The sequence below is a fragment of the Hetaerina americana genome, unplaced genomic scaffold (assembly GCF_022747635.1).
Source record: "Hetaerina americana unplaced genomic scaffold, ioHetAmer1.1.p SCAF_8, whole genome shotgun sequence".
NCBI lineage: Eukaryota > Metazoa > Arthropoda > Insecta > Odonata > Calopterygidae > Hetaerina > Hetaerina americana.
Genome location: NW_027287427.1, coordinates 50,415,413 through 50,442,746, shown reverse-complemented (window position 1 = coordinate 50,442,746; position 27,334 = coordinate 50,415,413). Strand labels below are relative to the sequence as shown.

The 27,334-nt window shown below is 37.1% G+C and overlaps 1 protein-coding gene across 2 annotated transcripts; it reads right to left on the bottom strand.

Moving 5' to 3' along the window:
• Nucleotides 1–7,523: 7,523 nt before the first annotated feature.
• On the bottom strand, nucleotides 7,524–26,939 carry LOC139697744 (uncharacterized). 2 transcript variants are annotated; one of them, XM_071596571.1, is made up of 5 exons: nucleotides 26,914–26,939; nucleotides 19,819–20,920; nucleotides 16,523–16,735; nucleotides 13,526–14,281; nucleotides 7,524–10,458 (listed from the first exon to the last, which is right to left on the bottom strand). In XM_071596571.1, the coding sequence occupies exons 2-5, from the start codon at nucleotides 20,566–20,568 to the stop codon at nucleotides 9,955–9,957; spliced, it is 2,223 nt and encodes a 740-aa protein (XP_071452672.1). In that variant the 5' UTR covers nucleotides 20,569–20,920; nucleotides 26,914–26,939; the 3' UTR covers nucleotides 7,524–9,954. The 2 variants fall into 2 exon arrangements, with proteins under 2 accessions (XP_071452672.1, XP_071452671.1); XM_071596570.1 differs by lacking the exon at nucleotides 26,914–26,939 and adding an exon at nucleotides 22,208–22,647.
• Between the last annotated feature and the right edge of the window lie 395 nt (nucleotides 26,940–27,334).

The window sequence follows — 27,334 nt, the reverse complement described above, 5'->3', positions numbered from 1 at the left end:
CACTTCAGAGTACCTGTAAAGCTCAGTCTTGCAGTTGATATATGGGAACTAATCAATATTATACCTGAAAGAGTATTTCAAGCATGTAGTAAATGTAGAGTACCTAAATTACATTTTAGAGAAATGTTAACTGATGACCTTGATGAAGAGAGAGATTACAGGTTCACAGTATTCTTGTTATTTTTACTCTTCTAAAATACTCTGTTACAAAATGCTAATGTTAAAGGGTAAATATTCATTGCTATTGCAAGTGATAACATTGATGACCTTAACATGAAAGAAAATGTTGTTTAAAGTTAAAGCACGGTGTATGTTGAATAAATAAGGCAATAACTGAGCAAATGGTGAAAAGTTCTTTGATTTTATAAAATGTAGATGGCAAAAACCTGTATGGAAAAATATTGCTTATTATTAATGATGAAGGCACTCAAATTATTCATTTTACTTATAAGTTAGTAAACCATACTTGTGTATTGAGTTGCTGAGAGGTATAATTTAATTCAAAATATTAAACATGAGAATTAAGTGAAAGCCATCAATATGAAATGAAATAAGTCTGGGCTTTAAGCGAGTCCTTGAAGGAAAGACATTTTAGAATATCATGCAGCTTCAAAACTAGGTTATATTGTGTTAGAGCAGAGAAAGAAAACTTTATCAAAAGCATTACAATTTATCGACATTACACAGCCTGGCTGGTGGGTTAATAATACTCTATCAACATTTGAAACAGGATGCTGGTACAATAAGTTGTTCACAATTCGTTGATAACACTGAAGGGTACTTAAAATAGTCATATTATCGTAATATTTTCAGAAATGGTACAATGAATTTCCATTTGGATAATTACATATCAAATACAAAGCCTGTGGAATTCAAGGAATATTCTTTCACATTTCTTGATCAAGCGAAGTTCTTTTACATCAATTCCTGCTCGGCCTTAGGATAAAGTATGCTCATTCAAGAATTTATTTTGGATTAATCTGAGAGATCTAATACATTTCAGATTCCTGATGAGTCAATTTTATCAGTACATGTTTGGTACTTTATATAGGCCAGAATTAGATGGTATATATATTTTGTGGTCAATACATGAGGTGCTTGAAAATACCCTTGGCGAAGGGTTTAGGGTATTAGTTTAACTTGCAGTCTGGGCCACAAAAAATCATATTTGCAGAATCATATATTACTTCAGAGAGTAGTAATGTGGGTTGCCATTTGATTTATTCCATTAACTTCGAGTAAAATTACTTGCATGGGAGGTAGAGGATCAGATGGCAAGTGAGAGCAGAAGAGCAAGTGGCAGGGGATGTGAGCAGGAAGGTGGAGAGTATGGTGGGAGCAGAAAGAATGAAATATAATGAAAATTTAATCAAAGCAATATTTTTTTAAAGGTAATTTTTGGCTTGATAAGTGGAAAACAAGTTAATTAGCATAATAGAGCTTATTTTCAAAGAAAAATTATTAAAATAGTTACAAGAATCTAAAGAAATGAATGCAATCACGACAAGCAGCCATTTTATGGTCCTTGCAATGTACAGCACTGATGGTTGAAGAGTGAAGATATTAATTTGTCGAATCCATGAGCAAAGAGAATTCATTTAAAAGCAGTATATTCTACCACGATGCAAGTGTCCTTTCATTCCAATGGGTTAACCATTCGACCTCCATGATGTGTGACACCCTGCAGACCAAGATGGTGAGTAGTTACAAGCCAGCGGGATAATACTCCATCTCTGCCATGACACATTGGGGAGAATATGTCGCAGGGCAAGACTGTTCTAGAATTCGAAAATCGCAAAGGATCTGCTGTTTTCCCGGCAAATGTCCATGGTGAAGTCTTTTAGGCATTTCAACTGGATGAAGTTCCGCGTTGCTGCATAACGTCTCCGCATCCGGTATGCCCGGGGATCATCATTACCCACAATCCTATCACCCTTGCAACTTAATTCGTCTATGCCATCCTAGCGGTCTAAATCATCGTCACACTGTTTGGAAGGAGCATGTAGATGCCGGCCCTGGATGTGTGCCAAAATTTCTTTTTTACTGTACCATCAGAACGGTTGCTACTAATGTGCGACTACAAATTTGTCGTCCATTTTCTTCTATCTCTCACCGTTTCCGAAATATCGCTTCTTGAAGGTTTTTCGAAAAATGTTAGCCGAAACTCTTTTAGGCGTACCGAAATCTCAAAAAACCTTAAATATGCGATATCTCGGAAACGGTGAGAGATACAGCAAAACGGACGAAATTTGGGGGGAATCCTAAAGGGGGGCACCGGATTTCGCGCCCCCTTGTGATGCTCCAATCAGAAACAACTTAGGGACACATCCAGGGCCGGCATCTCCAGGGCCGGCATGCTCCTTCCAAACAGGTTGACAGTGATTTTAGACGTCTAGGATACCATCGCCAAATGCAGATGACTTAGGATTGTTGGCGGTACCGAATCCAGGGGTGGCCAATGACTCTCTTGAGGCGCACGTCGCTTTCCATGATATGGTGTTCCTTTGATTCGTTTCCAATGCATTATTTATCACCCAAAAGCCAATTTAATTGTAATTTAAGAGAATTGTTACTACGTTTTAAATCCTATTGGTCTCTTTGGTCTTCGTATATATATTCGTATATTAAATGTTTAATAAAAATTGTTTTACCAAAGAACGCGAATTTTTCTAAATTTGCTTTTTTAGATATACAACAGCTTATGATGTGAACCAAATTGTGAAAGGAAAATATTAAACTGAAATGCTTGTATTATCGTAATACTTCCATTCTAACTTTAAGACCATTGACAGTATACTCGACCTCCATGATTTGAGACTCGAGCACACCCAAGTGATTGAGAGGTCACTGGCGTGATGAATGAGTGATTGAGTGCAATTCACAGAGGAATAAAACACCCAAGTGACTGTGGGTCCTTCCCTTTCGATTTTTTCATTTTGTTTTTTATTAATTTTCATTCCTGAAGGAGATCTACGGGTCCCTAGCATAGGAGATGTCCTTGTAACCCCTGATTGCATCTGTGTATGCAATTTATGAGTGGCTGCTTTCCTTAACACATCCTAGTGATTGAGTGGGTTAAGTCTTTTTCCTTTATTTTTACATTTTTTGATAGTGATAAAGGCACATGTGGGTCACTGTTTCCCAAACACACCCAAATGATCGAGTGTGTATCTTCCATTCTGCTCTGACTTGTCACCTTGCTTCTAACAACCCCCTAAAACAAGCCCAATTACGTTCATAGCCTCAGCTATTTCATTTTCCATTGTTTCACCACCCTAGATACATTGATTTTAAGATTAAGCTTAGTATAAAGTGTCCGTACAATGAGTATCGCGACTGGTTCGCTGCAGCCTCAATGGAGTGGTGGATGGGGGTTCGACCGGTCAGCTCAGTAGAGGGGTCCCGCACCACTCAGATGCACTTCAATTCAGTCGCCTCACGGCATGCATTGAGACAGGAGGTAGGTTTTTGTGACATGTAATTGTTTGTGGTGTCATCGTGCCAGCATGGAGTGCATGGTGGAGCAACGCTACGCTGTGAAGTTTTGTGTTAAACTTGGGAAATTCACATCGGAGACCCTTGAACTCATTAAATAGGCTTATGGGGATAATGCCTTAAGCTGCACAAGAGTTTTTGAGTGACACAAATTGTTTAAGGAAGGCAAGGAGTTCGTCGAAGACAAGCACCACGTCAGATGCCCGCCGATCGTTCGAACTGATGCTCGGGTGGCCAAAGTGAAAAAAGTTTTGGACTCTGATAGGCGTTTAACCATCACCCTCATCAGTGAGGAGACCGCCTTTCAGTCAGAACCGTCCACTCCATTTTACAATCTTGCAATCTTACAATCTCCAGAGGATCTTGCAACGAGGTAAATGTGCGCAAAGCTGGTGGGGAAAATCTTGAGCGAGGAACAAAAACTGTTGTGGGTAACAATTTTGGACTGCATCCAGGAAGATGAAGATTTTCTCGACAACGTTATTACCTCAAAGGATAGCTCAGAAGGAGCTCAAAGGATATCGGTTCGACTTCATCAAGGTGGTTCAAGCAGCGATGACAAAGGCTATCAACAGCATTCCGGAAACCGACTTCCAGCAGGCTTCTGACGAGTGACAGACGCACCAAACTAAGTGTATCAATGCAGGAGGAATTTATTTTGAAGATTATTAAGTAATTGTAATGATAACTGCAATAAATTTTGATTATTGGAACCAGTCCCGATACTTATTGTATGGACCCTGTACATCCAAGAAGGGGGTAGAAAACATTCCTGCAGAACTACTCAAAAGTTAAGGAGAACATGGAAAGAAGATTTCATAGGATCAGTTTTAGTTCCTACTCCAAAAAAAGGGAAATACAGCCATAGGTGTGGAATTCAGAACAATAAGTTTCATTTTCCATGCAGCTAAAGGTGTTGTCAGGATGTTGAATTTCAGTCCAGGAAGGGGAGAGGAATGCATGATGTCTTGGCGGTAATGAGGTCACTAATAGACAGGAACATTATTTAGAAATAATATTTGAGTAAAAGCTAGCGAATAACACAACTTTGTGTCAGCCTCTACATAGCCCCACTTTGTCTTATGGTAGTTTACCCCTGTGTAATATTAGGGTTTTTTCATTATTGTTGGGATGTTAGTTTAGCCTCTATGCTGATCCTAACAAATGCTGTGCACACCTTATCCACACTGCAGGCACCCTTATGGGGCCTTTATTACTTCTGGCCATGTTTTTAAATACAAAGAACACAATTTCCCGTGTAATAGTAATGAATTCTATCGAGAACCTGCTGCTATGAATGATGAGATGAATTTGCCACTACCTCACTCGAGCTTGGGGATAATGTTTCATGGGGGGCTAGGAACTGTGCATAATACCTGTTGGTTCTGTGTGTAAACAGATTCCATGCCACTGGGGGGAAAAACAAATGGAAGAATGCAATGGTATATGCGATCGGTGATGGTGGGGCATGCTTGGGACCCAACTTACAAATCAGTCAAATATTCATTCTGCAATTCACTGTGTACAAAGTTTGTATAAAAAGTAACGGGAAGGTTACAGAACAATAGATTTATTTCAGATATTGCAACAATGCCTCAAAATTTTACTAAATACATTCCTTGAGCATCAACCTTCTTTTGTCTGTGGCTTTTCCAAAACTCAAAGGCTCCCTGGTAAGAGGGATCCAGAAGATCCTCGCATCCTTCATCCGGAAGTTGTGCATTCAAGCATCTTTGACGACACTTAGGGTCCCATGGTGATGACCTTTAAGGGAGGATTTCACTTTTGAGAATAGGAAATAGTCTGCTGCTGGCAAGTCAGGACTGTAAGGGGGTTGGAAAATCGTCACAATGCCATTTTTCATCAGGTTACCTTGCAGCAGACCTTCAGAATGAGTGTAGTCCTTATATTTTGCTTTGCCAAATTTTCAGTGATAATGGTGTGCACTGTCATCTGATCAATGCCAATATGATCTGCGATCATGCACACACTAAACCAACTGATTATATTCAGCACTTCACGCACATTGTGCATGTTGTCGTTGGTTCTTGACGTTAACTACTATCCAGTGCGAGGCTCGTCCTCAACACTCTCTCAGTCATCTTCAAAGAGCTTGTGCCACTTAAAAACTGCAGTTTGTAACATGCTTTCATTCTTGGACACTAGGCAAATCATGCCCAACATCTCTCTACTTGATTTCCCAAGTACAACACAAAATTTGATGGAGTACCGTTGTTCAATCGTTTAATGTATTTTGTGCTTGCACTAAGTCATTCCCCAGGGGTCCACTAAAAACTCGATCTAGTCTGGGCGAATACTCACTGGCAACTGGCACGTGTTGAAGGTCACCACGGATCCTGTGCGGTGTGAGCATGCTGTAACGCAGTCACATCAGGAAAAAATTGTTTCCATTACTTTTCATGCAAACCATGTATAATATGTGTTTGTATCCAAATAAATTGTATTTGATTCTAGTAAGTGAAGTCTCAATGTGCCTGACTTTAAAATTTTGGATTCATTTGGCTACCTTTAAGTTAATATTAATAAATATTAACTTATGAGGTGGTGGTGTTTCACAATGGACGTTTCCACTATTATGATTAAATCTCTTGTAATTCAGAGGAATTTTTTAGTATATTGATTCTGATAACATCACTCGGAACAACTGACCCTCTATCAATAGTCCAACGCTCTACCCCTGGACTACCGCGACCCACGTTATATATATATACGAGGGTCATCCGGAAAGTAGTACCCGTTCGTGCCGCATGAAGTGCTGACGACGCGAGTAGCCGCTGGACGAGGTCAGATAGCTTCAGTGGCTTGTCTGCCTTCTCTGAGCCAAGTTGCGTGACGCTAGCATTGCCTGTGTTGTTTCTGTGATTGTTTACAATGTTTAAAAAAATTGAGAACGCCGCCAGTTGTGAAGTGAGGGCAGTGATTAAATTCCTCAATGCAAGAAACGTTCGCCCATGTGATATTCATCGCCAATTAAAGGAGGTGTATGGAGACAATGTAATGGACGAGTCGTCTGTTCGGCGGTGGTGTCGCAACTTCAACATGGGGAGGGGGAACACACACGACGATGAGCGTTCGGGGAGACCGTCTGTCATTACAGACCAACTGGTGAGCTCAGTTGACGAATTCGTGAGGAACGATCGGCGCGTCACAATTGATGACATCTGTGAGCATTTTCCCAATGTTTCTCGAACAATTGTTCATGAAATTGTTAAACACCATCTGCATTATGCAAAAATTTGTGCAAGATGGGTCCCTCGCGTATCTCAATGAGCTGGCGGCGAAGGACTATGCAGCAGGAATACAGAAACTTGTCACACGTTATGACAAATGCCTTAATTTGCTTGGAGATTATGTTGAGAAGTAGTTTAAAGTATCCTCTTTCAAATAAAATTTTTTATGTTTGTTAATATTTACTTTTGTCTCTTTATTTCACGAACGGGTACTACTTTCCGGATGACCCTCGTGTGTGTATATATATATATACTATTGTATATACACATGGTCAGTTCCTTCTTTCCCCAGAGGGTGGTTTGGCCACCAATAAATTGGAATACCTTTCATTTTTATGTGTTTCTCTTGGCTAGCACTATCTTGCTTCCCCGTTTAACTTATATATATTATATTTGGGTTGTGGTAGGCCAGGGGTAGAGCATTGGACCACTAACCGTGGGGCCCTGATTCGATTCCCAGGTAAGCCTCTCTAAGCACCTGCAGCTCCACCCAAGTTATGTGATTTTTAGGGCGCCAGATCTTCCTGGAAAACCAGTGGTGCAGGGAAAGGAACTGGCCCCCCTACCCTGATGTGTGACTTTCACACACATTCAGGCTTAGTACTGGGTGAACTCTATCATCATCCACCAAACTGACCTTTGGGTTTATTACTGTGTTTATGGTTTTTTTATATATTAATACGTATAAATGAGGGTAATCCCAGAAGTACCTGTCCAACAAAGAAAACACAAAAATTCTGGAAAAAAATTATTTATTTTTTAAATAATCTCCTTTCAGCTCCATATACTTTTCCAGTGATGTTCAATAAGTTTTTATAATAATATATAACCCTTTTTATAATAATAACTGTCTTGCTCCTCAAAATAGCCATTAACTGTCGACATCACGTCTTCACAATGGGAAAATCTTTGACCACCGAGCCATTTATTCAGGTTTTGCGAACAGAAAATAATCCGAGAGGCTAAATTTGAGGAATAGGGTGCATTAGGTAGCAATTCAAACTTTAATTCATGAATTTTGGCCATTGCAATGACGGATTTGTGAGCTGGTACATTGTCTTGATGAAACAACACTTTCTTATCAGCCAAATGCAGCCACATTTGCTAGCTTTCTTCGCTCAAACGTTGCAAAAAGTTCGCATAATATTCACCATTGATAGTTTTTCCTTTTTCAAGATAGAAATGAAAATTATCCCATGCACATCCCAAAAAACCGATGCCATGACCTTGCCTGCAGATGAAACGGTCTTCGCCTTCTTCCGAGCCAGTTCTCCCTTTTGAATCCATTGTTTTGATTGTTCTTTTGTTTTGGGTGTGAAGTAATGGACCCATGTTTTATTCATGATTATGAAACGGGCCAAAAATTCTGCTTTGTTGCTGTGAAACTTCACTAAACACTGATTTGAAACATCTTCACGACACTGGTTTTGCTAGAGGGTGAGCACCCATCTTGCACAGAGCTTTCTCATGTCCAAATTTTCAGTTAATATGCAATGTACCAAACTTTTTGAAATGCTTACTTTGTTTGCTAGCTTGTGCACTTTCAGTCAACAAACATCCAGTATCTTTTTGTAGATTTTCTTCACCGTTTCTGGAGTCGCCACCTCATTTGGTCGACCAATGCGATGCTCATTTTGACCGCTCGTACGGCCTCATTAAAACACTGCTAACAAATATTTTACTGTTGTAAACGAAGGAGCAGATTCACCCAGAGTAGAATCAGGTTCAGCTTTGTATTGGTTGGGGAAGTATTTAGGTAAGGCGACCGACAGCTAAGGTAATTTGCACCATTAGGGATGGACAGGAAAGGATGAAGGGTAAAGAGAAACCTGGCCTACTCTTTACAAAAGGCGCCAAGGGGTCCGCAGCTTAACATCCCATCCAATGAATGGCGTACTCACTTGATGTGCCCTCCACAAACACCTTAATTAGGGATTAACATACCACTGAAAAACATTCAGCACCACTTCGATTTGAACCCGGTCCCTCTAGGTGGAAAGGCAGTACGATAGCCACCGCAACATCTCGATCCCCTATTGGTTGGATTGAGGCCTTTCAAATAAAAGTATAGTATCACATAACGATAACCAATTTTCTCCATTTTCACATATTCACTGAAAAAGTTCATCATCGATGGCTGCCAAACAAATACTAAACAACATGACATCATCGAACTTGAATCATATGCTTTCTAGATTGAGTACTTTCTAATACAGTGATATTTTTCAAACAATTACCGCCATCTCTAGGTCAGGCCGGGTACTTCTGGGAGCACACTCGTATTCAGTCTATTTTACCTAAACACAGGAAGTACCTCCGAGAAACTCTCATGATAATATCCCATACTGGATAACACAAATCAGATAAACTGTAGATTTTTGAACTGTTTGGTTTTTAATCAGCAAAAATTTAAATGAACATGATTACAATATGCTGTTTTATAATCAAGGATTATCAGATAATTTTAAATCAAAGTTAAACAGAAAAACATTTTTGCTATGAAATATACACACAGAGGAATCATTTAGGCAACTTTTCACCTCTTTCCCAATAAATAACCATGTTAATAGCTTAAGTGAGTCCAACTGTGAAAATGATGGCAACCAAAGGTTATAATTTACCCAATTGTTTTGAGATCATGGCATCTGACAGGCTACCACAGGCAACTGACATGCAGGCACAATATCCATGAATTTGCTCCTTTGTGAGGTTTCCATGAAATGTTACAAAGAATAAATAATCACGCTATCTCATACCATGTACATCTGAAAGAGTACACATGACTATATTGAGTTCAAATGGCCACTCTCAGAGGTGTACCCCCAGCCTTCTAATACTGGAGCTGCTCGATTAGTTTCAAGCACAAAGCCGGGCCTGGTCTGCTTTATATTTTAAAAAGGTAATAGCTACAGCCAGAATAATTTTTCCAAATGACTGCTCTTTTTCCTAGTTACATCACTTTTAGTTTTGATGACACTTATGGTGGCTGAAAATTCCTTGATTAGCCCGAAGTCTATACTTATCAACAAGTCTCCAAGAAGCAAAACCACCAGATTTTATAATTTGTGCTTCCAAATTCAGAGGAAAATTTGATGCTGCTCCACTAAAATGAGTTGGATAGCAATTTTTGCCAAGCAATATTTGGAAAAGTACTGTTTCCGCATCACTGTGTCATTTACATTTCCAAATTATGACAAAACTCTCTCAATCAACTGCTTGACCCATTCTCTTTCTTTGAATTATGCAACTTCATGTGGTCCCTGAGATACTCATTCCTAGTGTACGTTCGACCACAGACCTTGCACACATATGGGCGCTCTCCTGTGTGTGTCCTCAAATGGCGCTTCAATGAACTCTTCATAGAATAGGTCAGGCCACACGTAAGGCACTGGTGACGGATAGGACCCTTATTCTGATCACTTACACCCACTGTGGGCTTGAATTTCACAACACAAGATTTGCAGATGCGAGATTTCCCACCTCTGTTGCCCTCAAGTTGAGCATCTCCAACTACCTCAAACAGTCTACCACAGACATCACAGTCAAAAGAGACTTTCTCCAACTGAGGAGTGTTTCCTAAGTATCCCCTCCCATGGTCCTCATGAGCAAGTAGCCCATTGTGCACACCTCTGGATGTAATGCGAGAGTCCATATTTCCATCAGCTTCAACTCTCTGTCTGCCTTTGTCATCGCAAAGATACACTCCATTACGCTGCAAATTAAAAGAAATATTTCTTTATTATTATTCAATGAATATCTCAAATATGCATGGTTTACATCGATAAATTGCTTAAAAAATCATTATTTACCACAGCAAAAACTAGTTTAGCAGGGAATATTAAGCGTGTGGTTAGGACAATAACCTACTAATTTACACTAAGCACACTTTTTCATTTTTCACTTAAAAATTTGGGAGAGCAGAGCAAATGATAGCTTCAAAGTACCATGTGGTAGGTACTATCATCATCATCAGGGTAATTGGCAATGATAAAGATTCCTATTCATGTCTCAGGTTTTGAAGATTTTCTTTTTTTCCCCTACTGATCTCACATAAAAATCTTCATATCAGTCCAAGGTCACACGACATCTTTTCAGCAGAATATATTGGCTTGGTGTCCCATAAAAGATGATCATTCAACTCAACGTATTAATATACAATGGAAATATGATATTTGGATATGCTCGAAAATACACCAGGAGTAAGTATTGGGTAGCAACTGCACTTTTTTGAATTCAAAATCGGGATTGTGTCAACATATGACCTTACCAGGCACTTAACTTTACTTAAAATTTTAATTACAAAATTATACATTAATATTGTTGCTCTGTTTTCTACAACTCCAACTACACAAATCAAAAATAACCTTCAATGGTAAATTGCATATTCAATATTGGTATCAAATTCAGTACCAACACCTAAAACAATGACTGCGCCCTGAGGGAGATGACATGGATAAGAACAGTAAAATGAGTGCAAAGGGGAAAACTGATAGCTTGAGTTATCATTGCCTCCATCTCTAATGAAATATTGCTGAAATGATCCCTGATTTTGTGCGTGAAAAATCATTTTGTGATACTGACTTAACACCTTATTAATTGATTGATACATACAAACATTTTTATAAACCATCCCAATCCCCCCCCAGGTTTGGTTTTAACCGTAAAAATAAGACTAACATCCAACTAAGCCCTATGAAATTGAAATTGACATGTATGGTAGAAGACTGATGTGTTTTTTGAAGTCACATGCAGCTCCCCTCTTGAGCACCAATATACAAAATATAACATTACTTGGATTTGTGACAGGCTGTCTCATACACACCACTAGGGGTCTGGGGGTCACAGTTAAATGTAAATCATCAAATTTTGCTGATGCAGATATAGTGCTAAGTGTTTGAATGATTTACTACAATAACAGATGGGGCTATTAAAAGTTAATTTTCTGAAGGTATTTATGATAAAAATAGTACCATCCAAGAGCTACTGAAGAAAAAATACCGCTATTCCAACAAATGTTTGGGCTCTTTTTGAAAGAGTATGTTATCAGATGTCAAAATCTTCCATGCTTGATATTACATACATTAATCAACACAACTTGAACTTTTTATTGCATAGGAATTTCTGATGGAGGAAAGCTTATACGCAATCAGTTAAGAAATTTCCGGTCAATAAAATTTTTTCAGATGAATATAATTCACTAGATTTTTATTGGTACACATATATAGTGAAAATAACAAAGACTTGAACATCCATAATGGCAACAAATTCGGGTTGAGTAATTTCATCACCCTCTTCTCACCAACAACACCTCAGATTCCCAGAGTATGCAACCTTCCACTCCATGATCTATTTACTGATAAATATCACACACAAAATAAAAGCTTTAGTAAATTACCAACAGTAAAAAATGATTCTGCATGCTATTGTTCCCCAAAATAACTAATTGACCAAGTAATCACCAAAATAACACCAAAAACAAAACCTAACAACCCTTAATAAATCCTAATTTAACTATAACTATCAATAAATCCTAAATGATTGAAAATTCCATTTTTCATTATCTATCATGAACGCTTGCTTGTAAATTATACAACCACCATACATCAGTGTTTCGCCTCTCTGAACCTATACAAACACTTAAATAGTGGTAAAGATAATTGGGACATAATTTCTCAAGAAAAGATACCCTGACTAAGGAAAATATGTAGCATGATGTAAAAAGGACAAAAGGTAGATATGTATGTACTTTACCAAACAAACAAGTATGAATGAAAAGTGTTTCAGAGAGACAGATCTCAAATCAACTTACTACCAAGTCCCACATAGAGGGAGAAAAGATTGGAAAATGGATGGACTGAAAATATTACACAGAGTGGAAAAAATGTCAAACTCTGCAATGAATATATGCTTGGAAACCTTTCCCTCCCTCCTATACCTCAATATTTTACTATCAAGAGCCTCACAACTTCTACCAGACATGAAATGGTTTTTCTGAAACATCTCCTTCCCACCTCTGTATTATGCCATCTCTTTAAACCATTTCAGGCATACCCCTACCCCCATTGCCAATATCCTCTCAAAACAACAGACAAGAAGAAAAACTTCTTGGAAGTTGATTGGTCTCAATAGACAAAACACATACCTCTTCCTTCCCCCTCACAATCTTACCTCCCATTACGTGTTTATTTATATGAACCACATTCTTTTCTGTCACTCAGCAAATTATTTTACTACACTGAAAAAAATGAGCTGTACAACAACCAATAAAACTTTTAAGTTCATTTCTATTGTACAGCCAATGTGTATCCAATGCATGCAACTTACCAATCTATGTCATCTATGCATGCCCTAGGAGCACAATCACAGTAGACAATACTTGGACTGTGAATAGAGATCTCACTAGCCACCAGAATGGTTAAAATATGAGCATATCTATGCCCAAGAGTGGTGACCTGCTTAATCTATACCCAGCCCTGGTCACCCACCAACAAAATAAACAGCAATGCACATGGATAAACATGCCCAGTGGGTTTTACATTATTATTAATAAGGCATCACAACCATTTACCTTCAAATGAAATTTATGGGAGAGGGATTCAACATTAATGAATGAAACTATTTTGAAATAATCATTAATTAACAGTCGCTTGTAATTACCCAAACTCAGTGATCATGTAATTGGTGCAGCATAATAGTACCAAATGAATAATGATATTAACACATGCAGAAGGAAAAAGAAGTGACAATATATAATACGGGATGAATGAGCGTGGCCTTACCTTTACATGTTTCTCGAACACATGCTTCCTCAAAGAAGATTCTTCTTTAAAGCCCAGTGAGCAATGATCACAGAAGAATTTCCTGTCCACACAAAGGTCATTCTCTTCCACATCAGCACTCTCCACCTTCACCACAACTCTAGCATCAGTGAGAGCATCAGAGTCTGGCAAAATGTTTTCAACACTCTGGGAATGATCACTAACATATTCAGGATCATTTTCCATCTTCACAATCACTCCTGCATTAATTGGAGCCTCAAGATGGCACGAACCATCACTAGATAAGGCAGTAGTGTTTGCATCCCTAACATCATGAGCATATTCAACATTACCCTGTGCTTCTCTGAGAATTGTTTTGTCAACAGAGATTGTCGTTGAATCAGTGTTTGCATATCCCATTGTATTCTTCGTCTTGCTAGGCTTCAATCGACTATCTCCTAATGAAGCTCCACAGTTTACTTGGCCGCTTATTGTCTCCGACAGTGACACCATAGTGATGCCTTCTTGAACATTGGTGGGCCAAATCTTCCTCAAACCAAACGGATGTGCTACACCAACAGACAAATGGCAAGATCTCTGGTGACTGTTCAATTCATCCAAACTATCAAATATTATGTGGCAATCCTCGATATTGCAGCAGAAAGATTGCAATGGAAGAGTTGACACCTCATCTCCATCTTCATCGGAGATAACAACATCACTTTGCAGGGAGTATGCTATGAATTCATGTGACTGGTTTGATGGCTCAGAGACATCCTGCAAATATAAAACCATAAACATGAATAGACAGCCATAAGAGAAAAAAAATAACTGCAGAAATGAAAACTAAAATCACTGAGAAGCAACAACTAAGTGTTAGTGTGGCAGACCTAGCATGTGCATACAATCAGGCGACATCAATGATTTGCATTTTCCTTTCAACAATTTCAAAGTGTAAAAATAATTCACCTCCAATGATTTTTACACTTTGAAATTATTGTATTTTAATTCATATTAGGGGATGTCAAAAGTTACTGTCACAGTATCTCCCGCAGTTCTTTGAATCAAGTTATTAGTAGTTTTTGAAGGAGGCCACCGACAGCTGTCATTTGCACCATTAGAGATGGACGGGAAAAGAGGAAGGGTGGAGAGAAACCTGGTGTCGGCATTGGCCTACACTTATCAAAAGGTGCGAGGGGGTCCACAGTTTAACGTCCCATCTGACGGATGGTGTACTCACTCAAAGTGCTCTCCATAAAGCACCTCAAGTAGGGATCGGGATACCACTGAAAAAGATCTGCCATCTCCAGAATTCAAACCCGGGTCCTTTCAGTGAGAAGCCAGTACGTTAACCACTGCACTATTCCAATCCCCCTTCATGTCAATGATTCGCACTTTCCTCATGGACAAAATTGAGGAGATAAGATACTTCAAAGGGAGTGACAAGAATCTACACAATAGTTATGTATTCTCAAAGATGCTGAATGATTGCTTCCCAAATGGATAAACCAAAAGGTGACACTATTGATGACAACATCATTGGTGATAAGGTCTCAGTAATTTTCCCTGACCATGTTTAGAAAATGCTAGGAACATCAATGGCGCAAAAAGAAGTACAGTAAACTCTCAATTATTCATGCTAATTGGTGAATGACAGAGCATGGATGATCGAAAAACACAGTTAACAAGAAATACATGGAAAATATGGGTACGGCCATGATTTAAATGTTCATATTCTGAGACTTTCTTTTTTCATTCCTTGTGATTCATTCTTGGTTTTTAGCAATGGAAAGTACAATTATTTCCGTTTATAGCCATTTTTATCAGGGTGGAAATATAGTTTTACAGGAATACATAACCAATCATGCCAAACCAATCATGTAGTTGGGAAAAAACAAATTACTGACGATGGACAAATATTGACAAAGGATTGCTGATATGTATTCATACTACTCATATGATTCTCAATTTAAATAATGCAGAGTAGATAGTTAATAGCTTATTTGTTGCATAGTAAAGCTATTGTTTGTTTTTTAGTTATAAAGGTATTCTTTGTTATGTAAAGTTATTATGTATTTACTTGCCGTGAAGAGAATATGGAAGTCTCAGGGCTAATGAATGTGAAGGAAACAATAATAGGTGAGTAAGGATAGTACAAACATGTTTCAATTAAAACTTCAAATACTACTGACAACTTTTTATTTTGTGAAATTAAAAACTTTTAGAAAGGCCCCGGTAATTAATAAAGCATATAATTATCTTTACTATTGTAGTTTTGTACTGTCGCAACAAGGTTTTATTATGATGAGATGGGTCTTCTTCTTGAAGTTTTATGTGAATAAAATGTTGACAAAAACATTGTCTCTTAGACAGCTTTCTACAAAAAAAAATATTAGGAATTTATCATCAAAAAACCAATTATTTCAATTCGTTTTTATTTCTAACAAATTTAATTTGCATTCCAGGGTGACTCATTCCCCAATAGAAGCAAAGATGATTTATGATCCCAACAAATTTTTACATAATTTTCTTTGACTAAATCTTGTACATCATTTATTTTTTGCAGCACAGAATGCGTTATCATATTTTGAATTTATTTATATTTAAATAACTGTTCCATTTATCAAGTGTTTCAAAATATGATTTAAGCTGCAGTGGTGATGAATGCCAGGGATTCTACCATTAATAACTGTTTACATAGTACCTAATATTTTTATTTAACAATTCAATTGTCTTTGTATAAAGCATTCACATTTAAATACTTTGACCTTTTCAGCCTGATCCAAGGATTTTTTTGAAATCCTAACCTGAAAAATCAGTGTGGCTAATGTGCCAGGAAATATGATTATTGCCTAATTCCATACCGTTTATTTAATTTTCTGGATCATTCATTTCCAAACAGCAAAATTATTCTAAATTATTCAAGTATCAATATAAAATGTTTCAAGCAATCAAATGTGAATATTTTCCTTTAATTAAGTAAATGCATATGAGCCCATAGCTATCAGGGAAACTCACCATACAGCCTCCACTCCCTCTGTCTTGATGAAATGTGCTTCCTTCTCGTTCTGTTGGCCGCTTGCCCTTAGGCTTCCACATACCTTTTAGTGGCCCTGTTACATCCTCAAGTGGATCCACTTCCTCTGTGACATTTGCTGAAGATTCCAGCACAGCAATTGGTATATCCACAAACACTTGGATAGGCTCAGCCACAGAAGGGGCATCTGAATCCTGTCAAAAATTAATATTTTCTTAAAAAGAGTTTAACGTTTTCTGATGTCTTAGTGTACCAGTTGGCTTCTCATATTGTTAAAACTCCAAAATTAGATAGTTCTGTCGCAGGCACTAGAACAAAGAACCCTGGAATTGGGCAAAGACAGATGATAAACCGAAAAGCTATACTTTTTAACTCCATGACAACACATCTTATTAACAATGCTCAAACAGCAGGAAGCATAAAAGTGATGTCATAAGACTGAGATGGAGGAAAGAATTTATTTATTTATTTTATTTATCGACTTAACTGGGCGAGGTTGGGACTAATAGTCCCTTCTTCCACCTAACCCTACATTACAGACATTTGACGACAATCACATACAACCAAGCCATAGATGGAGGGAAATCCACCTAGGTGGGAATCGAACCCACAACCTCTGGGTTGGTAGGCGAGGACGTTACTCCGCCGCCACCGAGGCCGGCCGCCACCCAGGCCAAAAGAATTGGGATTATGGAGGAAAGTTGAGCCACAAAGGTGGCTTCAGAAAAGCTCCAAGCAAACCAATTTTACATTTTTGATGATGTGTCCCAAAAAATTACATTGTCTTCTCTTAAATTATTAGGGGGCATTGTAATAATAAAAACAAGCATCAAAATAGTGCTCAAAACATTTGGACCCAAATATCCACTTTATTTACATCAGCCTTCCTCCAAACTCTTCAATATATGCGGGTTCTTCCATAGGTCCACAAGAAAAAAAAAGAAAAACAAATTATTTTGGATAATGTTTTTTAGTATTCAACATAATATCCTTTTAGCTTGATGGACTTTTCCCAGTGATTCTCCTACTTTTTTAAGCCACCCAAATAGGAGATTTAGGAGGGTCCTCAAAATAGGCATCTGCATTGGGGATGACCTCTTCATTTTTCATGAATCGTTTTCTGTCAAGCCATTTTTTTAATTATGGAAATAAAAAATGTCACTGGGGGCCAAATATTGTTAATATGGTTGATTTTGTAATAATTCGAACTTTAATTCCATCATTTTTGCCATTGAGAAGACGCAGGTGTACACCCATGTATCGTCTTGATAGGAGGAAAATTTTTTTCTTAAAAAAATGAGGACGTTGTTGACTTGTTTTCTTCGTTCAACCAATGCAACCATACAGAATACTCTCCAGTTATCGTTTTTCCTTTTTGTGAGTAATCGATTCAGATTATCCCACATGCATCCCAAAAAACTGTGGCCATCATCCCGTTGGCCGATTTCAATGTCTTTGGCTTCTATGGAGCCAACTCCCCTTAAGAAACCGACTGTTTTGACTCTTTTTTTGTCTCTTGAAAGTAGTAATGTATGTATCAATGTTTCCCCCACAGTTATGTATCGATGCAGAACCTCACCTGGATTGTGATGGAAAAGCATCAAACCAGCCTCCAAATCAACCACACAGTTGCGTTTATTCTCAACAGAAAGCAAACGCATCACCCACCTTGCTGAGATTTTTTCCACATGTCAATTTTTTGTACAAAATTGAAAAAGCTGTATCTTGTGATATACCTGTAGCCTTAGCTGTTTCCCAAACTTTGATTCTTCCATCACACAAAACCATATCATGGATTTTGACAATCATTTTGGAGGAAGCCACCTCCACTGCACATAGCGAACAATGTTCATCATTTGTGAAGGTAATGTAATATTTAAACTCATTTATTCAATTTTTAATAATCACAAATACAGGACCGGATGTGTCATTAACTTCATTAAACCTGGCTTTGATATATTTCTGTGCTAAAACTTTTAAATAGAAGTTTTTAATCACCACATAAAACTCATTATTTTTCATTTTTCTAAAGAAACAGAAGTTTGTTGCTCCAATCAACTATGAAAACGAAATCACATAGTGGATATAGCTGAAGCTACACTAGCATTCTAGTGAGAGATGGGGCTTACTAAAAGCAAACCTTTTTTGACACGACAAAAGCCATCTCTTGGATTTTCTAAGGAGTTATTGAACAAACCTCGTATTCACCAAGACCAATAAACTGAACCTGGAAGATGAATGACTTACATTCTCCATCATATCTTAAAAGCATGAGTGCACCACCTTTTGGCTATATTTCAATTTACGTAAGGATTGATATTTGGAAGCTGTTTGAACAACGAATGATTTAAGTTTTGAGAGATTTGAGAAGGAAAAGAAAATTCAGCTGATGGTCCGAGAGTATTGGGGCTAATAGCTGGTGGGGGGTTGGGAAATCACGGAAGCTCTTTAGTATTAAGCACAGATGATGAGGTAAAGAGGATGGGAAGTATACAGGCATGGAATGCATAAGTTGGAAAGGAGACGGAACCCCCACATAAGAAACCAAATGAACACTACTTTTTCTTTTACTTTCGGAGGTCCACCCTCCTCCTATGGATGAAGACAAACTCTTTTCTCAAACCATTTTTCCCTTAATAGCCACCCTTGTTTTTCCTCCCAGCATTACCCCAAGTCTCCTCTATCTAGGGACCACTGCCAGCCCCAGAGGCAATGGGGTAACATCCTTGCCTGCCAACCCCGGTCATGGGTTCGACTCCCACCTAGGTGGGTTTTCCTCCACCTAGGGCTTGGATATTTGTAATTGCCTTTTGTGTATGTATGTATGAAGGTTAGATGGAAGAAGGGACTATTGGGTCTCAATCTCACCCCAATAAAAAAGTCGTTCAATAAATAAATTTTTACTCTTACTTAACATATTTGGCTTCTAATCACACCTTTCCCCAGTACATCTGAAATTCATTATGAGCAAGACAATAAAAATGTTAACTTAAGCACAGTAACACATGGGGATAAGACCAAGTTGAACTATGTATCTGCTTTACAATGCCTACATATAACACTGAATCCGTAAGATAGCTTAACTGTAAATCTTATAAGAACTGCACTCAGGGCTGTAGCAGCATGGATCCTTCAACTTTTCAGGAAAATTAAAGAAGTTTTATAGTAAATTATAATTTATTAAATTTTATAATATAGAAATAATAATTGGTGCCAAGGAAAAGTGGAAAAATGTACTTGTTTTTAAAAGTGTGTGTACTCAGACCCTTATGCTTACCAGACCAGATGAGGAGTCCTTGGTAGGCAATAGTTCCTTCTCCCAGCTACTAGATTGGTTGCTAGTCATTGGGATACTTGGAACTCCGCAATTTCTTCCTGAGTGCACCTCTTCTGAAGAAACAGCTTCCGTTTCATTAATACCAGCCTCAAAAACTACAGTACTGAGGCATTCCTTATACCTTTTGAATGCCTTTTTTGTCATGCATGGCACATTAAAACTCTCGCACAATTCATTCAACTGGGAACAGTCTCCCCCAATCGAAAGAATGCCTGACGTTGCACCCAAGTTTATGTCCATTTTTCCACCTGCTTTTTCCGGGTCATCTGTCCAAACTACTGACTGACAATGACATGTTTTACATTTCACTGTAAAGCTGGACCTAAGCCCCTCCAATTTTTCAGATATGACCTCAAAGTCAGAAAACCGACAGCCCAGCTGGCTGTGATTTTCCAGATTTGCAATTTGCTTGAACCACATTGCAATATCCACAATTCTCCTACCGGTCACATGATATTCATTTTTGGTGCACATGGTGCCAGCAACTATGGAGAGTTCAGGGGCACCATGGGATGCATTACCCACTTCCACAGCCTGATTTTGGGCTTCACCAAAGTCCAAGTCTTTCAATGATGATGAGGTAACAATATCCTTCTTCCTTCTTAAACCTTTCTCACAATTCTTATTTCTATAAAAGCTTTTTTCTTTTTTTCGGCATAATCGTGAATACGGGACACGTTTGCTACCCATAACCACCAAACTAATTATTACGCACCAATTTTTATATGGCCATGATGAGGTCTTCTTCTCACTGTCCTTGGGCAATTCTTTAACTTCATTTAAGTAAAATTAATCCCAAGGCAGCTAAAATGGTCCAGGTGTCAAGTGTGAAACTCCTACCGAAACATACATGTATATATCTACATAAGTTCATAAAAATGTAATAATAACCTTCGTGACACACACACTCCAGGACACTTATTGCTTGTTTTCAGAATACATACGGCACCCATGCCATTTCATTACACAACTTTGAATTCCATGACTCTAGCAACTTCTTAGAGCATTTAGAAAATTTCAGGTAGCCTGTCCATTAGGCGATCTGTGGAAAAACAAATCGAGGGGAAAATGAGCCAAGTATAGGTAATTCTCAGCTAATAAGGACACTCACAGATACTCTGCTTGTACATCACTTACTCATAAAAGCATGACACATTATTTGGGATATTTTCAACGACAACATTTGCAATTTTTCATGCATGGTTAAATCTTCACATTCCAATCACTACAAGCATTTAATCACACAACTGAACTTAAAATGACATACATACTACTTCTTAATATGCAAATCGGCAGCCAGGCAGCATTGTGGAAACATAATGCAAAGAGTGTAATCAGTTGGCATCCAATCCCCAAATATTTCTGACATTGAAAGTGAATCAATAGAAACAAAATTTTATAAAATGTCCTAACCCTTATAAAAACTTTAAATGATTCCTTAAGATGGCTGGTTATAATCACTACTATTGTGTAAGACAAGGAGTTGAGGAGTTAATAATTAAGATGTCAAAAAGAACCGTATAAAGGATTCAATGGCTTATACATTACAGTTCAAACTAAAATTATTACATCGACTGTTATAAATAAATTAACAAGGGGGATTAGCTTTTGAGATGGTATTGCAACAAACGAAGGAAGGAAAGCTATGGTGCAGAAAATGATTGCAAAATCCATTTCAAGACGCCTGGTACACATGGTCGGAACCTTATGATGGGTATACGAAAAATCGCTGAGCTAACAATTAGAAAGTAATATTGGATAAGTATTCATATTCACTTAATTATTCAAATATTATTGCTGTATGTTAATAACGCTATCTGGGGAATGATGATCCAATAGCCAATCCAATCGTTACCAGAATGTGTCTCGAGTACTTTCAACTAATGTGACAGCCTGTTCTTCGCCTTACGTATTTTTCCTATTCCCTCTTTCCTAAGTTACTGCTTTTCAAGATAGTGAATGATTTACTGGCCACACATTTCAGAATAACAAATATATGAAAATGATAGTTTACAGAACATGGGGAAGCGACCAAATACTTCTCCTGGCACTACGACCATTATTTTTGGGTGAAAAGAGGACTGTCAAAAATACCCGCTAAAAATCCACTTCGTTAAGGTCTAAGAGTTACTACTACCTATATCGCAGTCAAAAAAAGATTTGTTCGAACCGAAGGCAAAATGGAACGAGCTCGGCCTTGGCACGCATATACTAATCAGAACATTTTAGAAAACTTATTATAAGATACCAAGAGCTTCGGGCACTTTCGTGGATTCGGGACATATGCATAGCAGCAGGATGACAACACACACAATAGATTGTTACTTACGGGTAAATCTCCGATTTGGACTTGTAAGGCATTAATAACTGCGGCCAAGTAGATTATTTTGACGATGGAGATGAATGCCAGTATTGACAGAGAAATTATCAGTAATGATATTTTTCGTTCGTCACATTCGTACAGTTCAACTTTCTTCGACGACCTCCATCAAGCAGGCCTTTCACGAACGAAATGTTAAATTGTTTTATTATTTATCGGCAATTTTCTATTATTTATCCATTTCAATGGGGCGAGATTCTCTCGATCAAGCAGGGCTCTTGCGAACTTAAATTGTTTCATTATTTATCGGCAATTTTCAATTATTTATCATATCAACTGGGTGAGATTCTCTCAACAAAGTGGAAAACTTCAAATCGTTCATATTAATGACCCTATTTCACTCCACAATTTTATTTTTGGCGCAAAATGATCACGTTTAAACAATTTGTTCAACGATCCCATGGAGTCATATGTTCACAAATAAACACCACATAAAACCTCGTAACCCAGTAGTATACTGCTGGCAGGCGCTTACCCATGGTCTATTGTTTCATGACGAAAATATTGAATTACGAAATGTTAGTGGCGCGCTCAGGTAGCATTGTTGAGTCCAATTGATTCGAAGAAATGTGTCCACCGATACTTCCAAAAATGCATCAAGTTACAGATTTTCACCCTAAATATGTTGAAACTTCAACTAGGGGAAATTTAACATTCCAAAATTTCAATTTTGCGCCAAAGTGTATCGAACTAACGTGAGGAATATGGAACCTCTGCTGTACTAAAAGTCCCCCTTTCATTCCCTGGAATGTATATTTTCTGTATTACAAAATGGTAATGTTCGATGAAAAATTTAAGGTGGTTGTATTTTGACCGAATTTTGAAACTTGCAAGCAATTTTCAAACATGCAACCCATTTGCAAAAAGATGTATTAATTGGGGATGGTGAAAACTAATCATAATTCTGATCGTGATAATAGGTTTCTCGTCATTAGTAGTCATTTGAGAAGACCACCGTCAACTGAGATAATTAGGATGGAAAATTTAATAGAACTGTGGTATTCGTGGCAAGTGAGAAGGGTGGAAATAAATTCATTGCTGGGGCAAAGAAATTTTTCAGTCGGCCACCGAAAACAAGCACGACATAACCAATAGTAATACCTAATACTTGACTACCAATAGTAATACATAATAATTGATGGACTACCTTAGACCTTAACTGGATTAATAAAGACTCAAGTTAGTGACTGCACTAAAGAATGGATTTTAATTTACATGTAAAAAAACAGACTATTCTATAATATTGCTAGATTTCATGAATCAACACTCCTTTGGATTTTAAGTTAATATTATTGAAATTCTTAATCACATCATGATTTGATCTCTAGTAGAATATGATTTTTCTATGTAGATTTCACTTGCACAAAAAAATACTGACTGTACTCATCGAGTCAAAATAAATTTGAATGCAGGTAGCTTTCAAACTGGGAGTCCACAAGTTTGAAATAAATTATTCAGACATAAAGATGTGATTGAATATAGTGATTCTCCAGATAGAAGAATTAAACAATATATATTTATTTTTAAACTTTAAAACAATTTTATTGATTATTCACCTCGTTTCTATTATAAACATTAACGTTCCTAATCATATAACAAAACAGAAGAAAACTGTTAGGGTTATATTATTAGGAATTCCATTTAGCCAACTCCCTACAAAACCAGGTATGGTAAATATATTCAAATTAATTGATTTATGCAACTTGTAAATTAGCATTATAATACCGACTTTTTATTTAACTTTATCACAGTCAAAAAACTAAACTTCATATATCCCAATTCTCAGCTCAGTTGCAATTCATTTCTTTAATGTTTAACCATATTTTTATGTTATATCCCTTTAATTTTATATGTATTTTTAATGCTAAAACTAATGGTGACATTTGGTTTATCTTCTACCACTCTTCTGTCTTTGTTGAATTCTTGCCATGAAAATCACTGAAATTTTGATTCTTAATGGATTTCCCGGCCCATAGGACCCTTTTTTTTACTCAAAAATGTGCTCTAAAATCAGCCTGTGTCTAATGTTTGAGGGGGTACAGGTATAACTTTGACCTATCGAACACAAGTTGATTTGTCATAAAATGCTTGTTACATGCAATACCATATATCCCTGGATATAAGTCAGTTATTTAAAAGAAAATAGGTATGTTTCTAAACAAATATAATTTTAATACTATAAATTTAGTCGCTATAATTAGTGGGAGCCTGTGAATAATGTGTTCAAATATATTTTAAATAATATTGTGATGGAAAGCCCCACGATTCACAACACTGCAACCAGCCACTTGACTCTTCTGTCACTGAAGAGATTAATTATTTTCAGAAGCGATTTCAAAAGCAGAATGATACATGTTTAAGAAGTATGGTGGATGCTTTTTCCCATTGCCACCTTGATTCTATATTCAGCAACATCATTCAATTTCTTCGAAACTACACCAAATGGCATTATTGCACAAATAAAATGATGATTACCGTTGCTTTGTATTATCCACCCTGTAGTATTTTTGCATCAGTAAATTCTATTCAATTGCAACATGAGCACTATGCTCTTTTAAAAGCAGTTTTGGTCAATCTTTTCAATCACTGCTTATATTGATGACCATAACATGCAGTGCCTTTTTGTTCCTTTATGGATGAGTCACAGTTCATGATGTTGGTCAAATTGCTGGCAGGCAAGTCTATTTATGTGTTATCAGAATTCAAATGGTTGATAATCAAAATCCATCGTTGAATTATTGGAAAACATTTGTTCAATAAACAAACTAAATTTGAAGATAAACTCGGAGTCAAATGTAAAGATTAGCAATCAAAATAAAATTTATAGAATTATATGCTTATTCTTAATGATAAAATGCATAACCATTAAAAATTAAAAAAGGATTTTCCGGAGGCTTGAATTTAAGCAAATGTGTGATATTTTTCCCTACATGGTGCGACAAAAAACTTTGGCCTTTTGGCAAAAAAACTTTAGGTACATATGGCAAAAAGAAGTTTTCAGATTTACGAAGGGCAATTTAAGCCTGCACTTCTCCACTAGCATTCAACAAAAGTTGCTACCTCATTGAAAAGCTAATGTGGTAACTTCCATGTGTACCTTTGATAAAACTTGGGTGGGTTGGATTTTTATCACTTTAAGAATATGGAAGAGCTCCTTTTAGTTTTGACATGACCAGTTTTATGACTGTGAATCAGAAGGGAACAATAGAATTTCTGTTACTACTATAGGACATGAAAGGTCTAACTACTGTGGCTCTTAGCAACTCTGCAGATGGTTCAACACTGTCACCAATGGTGATTTTCAAAAGAAATAAGGCCACAAAAGTTTGTGATTACAAAAATCTTATTAAGGCAAATGAAAACGGTTGGATGAATTTGGTGGGGGTCTTCAAGTTTGTTTGGAGAATGTAGAGAAAGAAAAAAATGGCATTTTTTAAACCTATTATCCTTGCTTATGTTGGATTCATGAAGTCTCACATAAAACCACAAATTACTAAGGTAGCACTCTATGGTATATGAACAAAGAATAACCATGGGGAAAAGCAATGGAGTTCGGCTGGAGGCAGTTTAATTATCACCAACACCTGCTATAGACATCAAAAAAGGCATAGGTGTACATTGAAAGTGCTGGGAGACTCAGGAAAGTATCAATTAGGCTATGTTACAATTAGTCACAAATTTAAGAACACAATGATCAATGCACACAGTTTCTCAGGAGCGGATTCAGAGTTGAATCATAATTTAGTGATTATGAAGTGTAACGTTCGCTTCAAAAAGAGGAAGCAAGGAAGGCAGTTTAGGAAATGGAACGTAGAAGAATTAGCAGAATTGAAAAGGAAGGAGTATCAACAGGCTGTAGAGAAAATCATGAATGAGGAAAGAAGCAGGTCACTATAGAGGAAAAATGGAATATATCAAAAAAGGGATATTAAAAGCCACAAACAATAGGAACTGTAAACAGGAAAAGGGCAAGAAAACCATGGATTACAGACAAGAATATATTCTTATCTATTATAGATGGAATAGGTAAGCTTTTCTGAGGTAACAAATTGAGTGGCTTCAGGCATGATGTGGTGGAAGTTGAACATAATGAATGAATAACTGATATTAGCACTTTCCACTTGATTTCAAGTGGAAAAGTGATACGATCAGTAATTCATTTTCTGAGGTGGATTACAATTGACCCTTTTAATATTTATGAAGCCAGGGATAAAATTTTTGAAATTGTATTCTAACAATTTCATTAAAATAGCATCCCATTAAATTAGTTGTCCTGTCCTAAACGTCAATGGCTGTGATAATATTTGTCACGTCTCATAATAAATACTGCAACGTTATTGTGTACAATTGTTTTGGCATGATATCCCAATGCTGGAATAATTAACCCCCAAATGGAGGTTATTACCCTATATTCTGGTTTAAGAAATCCTTTTTAAGCCTCCCGAAAGCTGAAATACAATTATTAATATGGGTCTAGGAGCCCTCTCAACCTCCTTGCCCAGTTTGAGCAGTCAGGCTTCTGCAAATTGCAATTGCAACTCAATCTAAAAGAGTTTGTGGGCTTCTCTTGTAGCATTAACATTTATTTATGGCCCTTATGTGCATATTTAATTAATAATATCGGCTTAATCTCCACTTTGTTATGAAGAACTTACCCAAATACATAATCTTGGTGTTATCCTCTGAATGGGATCCCAGGTTCTCTAATGCTGCTGTTGAAGAATTTTTAGTCTTGACATGCGATGAAATATTTATCAGATACAACAGCTTCAATGTATTAAATAAATAATATTTGTCTTCATATCAGGGAAAGATATCATTCAAAGGTTGTCTGCTTGGAACACCTCCAAGTGCCATAATAGTATTATCATAATTTCGTATAAAATAAATGTTCAATTTCAAATGACTTCGGACATTCATTGTGTTATTTTTGTCCATTTAATATATTTCTTTACGTTGATTGTCAGATCTGCCAATTCTACCTTCAGATCATCTTAACATCTCGGTGCATTAATCTGCTTTAGGGGAACCAAATATTTTCATGGTGCTAAATAAAATGCATGAAAATAAAAAGGA

What these genes read in the sequence shown, in the direction of transcription:
- LOC139697744 (XM_071596571.1), bottom strand. Translation starts at nt 20,568, where the DNA reads ATGGGTAGCAAACGTGTCCCGTATTCACGATTATGCCGAAAAAAAGAA. An exon ending in AGGACTCCTCATCTGGTCTG is followed by an intron (nt 16,736 to 19,818) that starts GTAAGCATAAGG and finishes AATTTTTGACAG; the next exon opens with GATTCAGATGCCCCTTCTGT. An exon ending in GAGGGAGTGGAGGCTGTATG is followed by an intron (nt 14,282 to 16,522) that starts GTGAGTTTCCCT and finishes TTATATTTGCAG; the next exon opens with GATGTCTCTGAGCCATCAAA.